Below are 2,521 nucleotides of genomic sequence, written 5' to 3'. Positions count from 1 at the left end.
AGGGGTCTGCAGGGACCCGCGGGGATCTATAGGGGGTCAGGGATCTATAGGGGTTAAGAGGGGTCTGCAGGGACGTACAGGTCTCTATAGGGGCTCACAGGGATCTATAGGGGCTCTGGGATCTATAGGGGGTCACAGGGGTCTATAGGGGTTAAGAGGAATCTATAGGGGTCAGGGATCTATAGGGGCTCAGGGATCTATAGGGGTTTGCAGGGATCTATAGGGTTCACAGGGGTCTGCAGGGACCCGTGGGGATCTATAGGGGGTCACAGGGGTCTATAGGGGTTAATAGGAATCTATAGGGGCTCAGGGATCTATAGGGGTTAACAGGGATCTATAGGGGTTCACAGGGATCTATAGGGGCTCAGGGATCTATAGGGGCTCACAGGGGTCTGCAGGGACCCGTGGGGATCTATAGGGGGTCACAGGGGTCTTTAGGGGTTAACAGGGATCTATAGGGACCCGCAGGGATCTATAGGAGGAAGAGGGACCAAAAGGAGTGACAGGGACCAGGAGGAGCCATAGGAACTCTCAGGAATCCATAGGGACCCTCAGGCACTCAGGGGAACAACAGGGACCTACAGGACCCTATAGAACCCACCAGGAAGCAGTGGGGACTCCCTGGGGTCCATAGGAGCCAGGAACAGAGCTGAGGAGCAGGGACCAGTGGGGACCCACAGGAGCCATAGGGCACCCCCAGACCCCTATAGGAACCCCTAGGAACCCCTAGAACCCCATAGGGCACCCCCAGACCCCCATAGGAACCCCTAGAACCCCATAGGGCACCCCCATAGGGCACTCCCAGACCCCCCTAGGAACCCCTAGAACCCCATAGGAATCCCCAGACACCCCCCCCCCCCCCGTGCCCCAGTGGGACCCCCAGCACCTATAGGCAGCACCTATAGGGTGACCTCTACAGCGCTTCCATGGGGATCCCCCTATTGCACCCATAGGAGTCCCTGGTGCCCACAGACCCCCATCCAGACCCCTATAGGGCTGCTGTGGGAGCCTCTGGGCACCCATAGGACCTGTCCTGACACCCATAGGTCCTCCTTAGGCTCCTATAACCCAGACACCCGTAGGACCTCTTTGGCTCCTATAGGAGACACCCATAGGACCCCCGGGGCAACCATAGGACCTCCTTAGGCTCCTATAACCCAGGCACCCACAGGACCTCCTTAGGCTCCTATAGGAGGCACCCCTAGAACCCCTGGGCACCCATAAGACCTGCTCGGGCACCCATAGGGCCTCTTTGGCTCCTACAGGAGGCACCCCTAGAACCCCCTGGGCACCCATAGGGCCTCTTTGGGTTCCTATAGGAGGCACCCCTAGAACTGCCTGGGCACCCATAGGGCCTCTTTGGGTTCCTATAGGAGGCACCCCTAGAACTGCCTGGGCACCCATAGGGCCTCTTTGGGCTCCTATAGGAGGCACCCCTAGGACCTCCTTAGGCTCCTACAGGAGGCACCCATAGAACCCCCTGGGCACCCCTAGGACCTCCTTAGGCTCCTATAACCCAGGCACCCCCAGCACCCCCTGGGCACCCCCAGGACCCCTTCAGCCTCCTATAACCCAGCCCCCCCCCCCCGGGGCACCCCTATAGGACCCGCGGGGGGGTTTGCCATGGATTGGGCCTGGGCACCCCCATCCCCTTCATCCCCCCCCGGCTCCCGGTCCCCATCCCCTTCATCCCCTCTCGGTTCCCGTTCCCCTTCATCCCCTCCCGGTTCCCGGTCCCCTTCATCCCCTCCCGGCTCCCGTTCCCCATCCCCTTCATCCCCCCGCGGCTCCCGTTCCCCTTCATCCCCCCGCGGCTCCCGTTCCCGTTCTCCTTCATCCCCCCTCGGTTCCCGTTCCCCTTCATCCCCCCCCGGCTCCCGCTCCCCATCCCCTCCGCTGCCGTGCGCGGAGCCGGCTCGGGCGGCGTTCGCGGAGCTACGTTTGGAGGAGCTGATCGGGGCTGGCGGCTTCGGGCGGGTGTTCCGGGGGACGTGGAGGGGCGAAGTGGTAGCGGTGAAGGCGGCTCGGGGGGACGCGGGGGCTGCGGGGGCTGCGAGCCTGCGGCGGGAGGCTCGGCTCTACGCGAGGCTCCGGCATCCCAACGTGGTGGCTCTGAGGGCCGTGTGCCTCGATCCCCCCCATCTCTGCCTCGTCATGGAGTTCGCGGCCGGGGGACCCCTGAACCGAGCCCTCGCCGGCCGCAGGGTGCCCCCGGCTGTGCTGCTCGATTGGGCTCGGCAGGTGGCCACGGGGATGCGGTACCTGCACGCCGGTACCCCCGTGCCTCTCCTGCACCGGGATCTTAAGTCTAGCAATGGTGAGAGGTTGGGGGGGGAAATGGGGGTGATGGGGGAGAAATGGGGGTGATGGGGGAAATGGGAGGGGAAATGGGGGTGATGGGGAAATGGGGGTGATGGGAAATGGGGGTGATGGGGGAATGGGGGTGATGGGGGGAATGGGGGTGATGGGGAAATGGGGGTGATGGGGGAGAAATGGGGGTAATGGGGATGATGGGGGAAAT

The 2,521-nt window shown here is 63.3% G+C and overlaps 1 protein-coding gene across 1 annotated transcript; it reads left to right on the top strand.

Annotated features, from left to right (window-relative positions):
- Window positions 1-1,623: 1,623 nt before the first annotated feature.
- Window positions 1,624-2,317, top strand: LOC130605663 (mitogen-activated protein kinase kinase kinase 11-like; the record flags this gene model as incomplete). The annotated part of the gene is made up of 1 exon (XM_057421348.1): window positions 1,624-2,317. A coding segment is annotated over exon 1 (694 nt), but the record flags the coding sequence as incomplete, so codon positions are not given.
- Between the last annotated feature and the right edge of the window lie 204 nt (window positions 2,318-2,521).

Source organism: Pezoporus wallicus, unplaced genomic scaffold, assembly GCF_028554395.1.
Source record: "Pezoporus wallicus isolate ANWC-B61680 ecotype Strahan unplaced genomic scaffold, APGP_CSIRO_Pwel_v1 contig_13444, whole genome shotgun sequence".
Taxonomy (NCBI): Eukaryota; Metazoa; Chordata; class Aves; order Psittaciformes; family Psittacidae; genus Pezoporus; species Pezoporus wallicus.
This window is presented reverse-complemented; position numbering and strand designations above follow the sequence as displayed.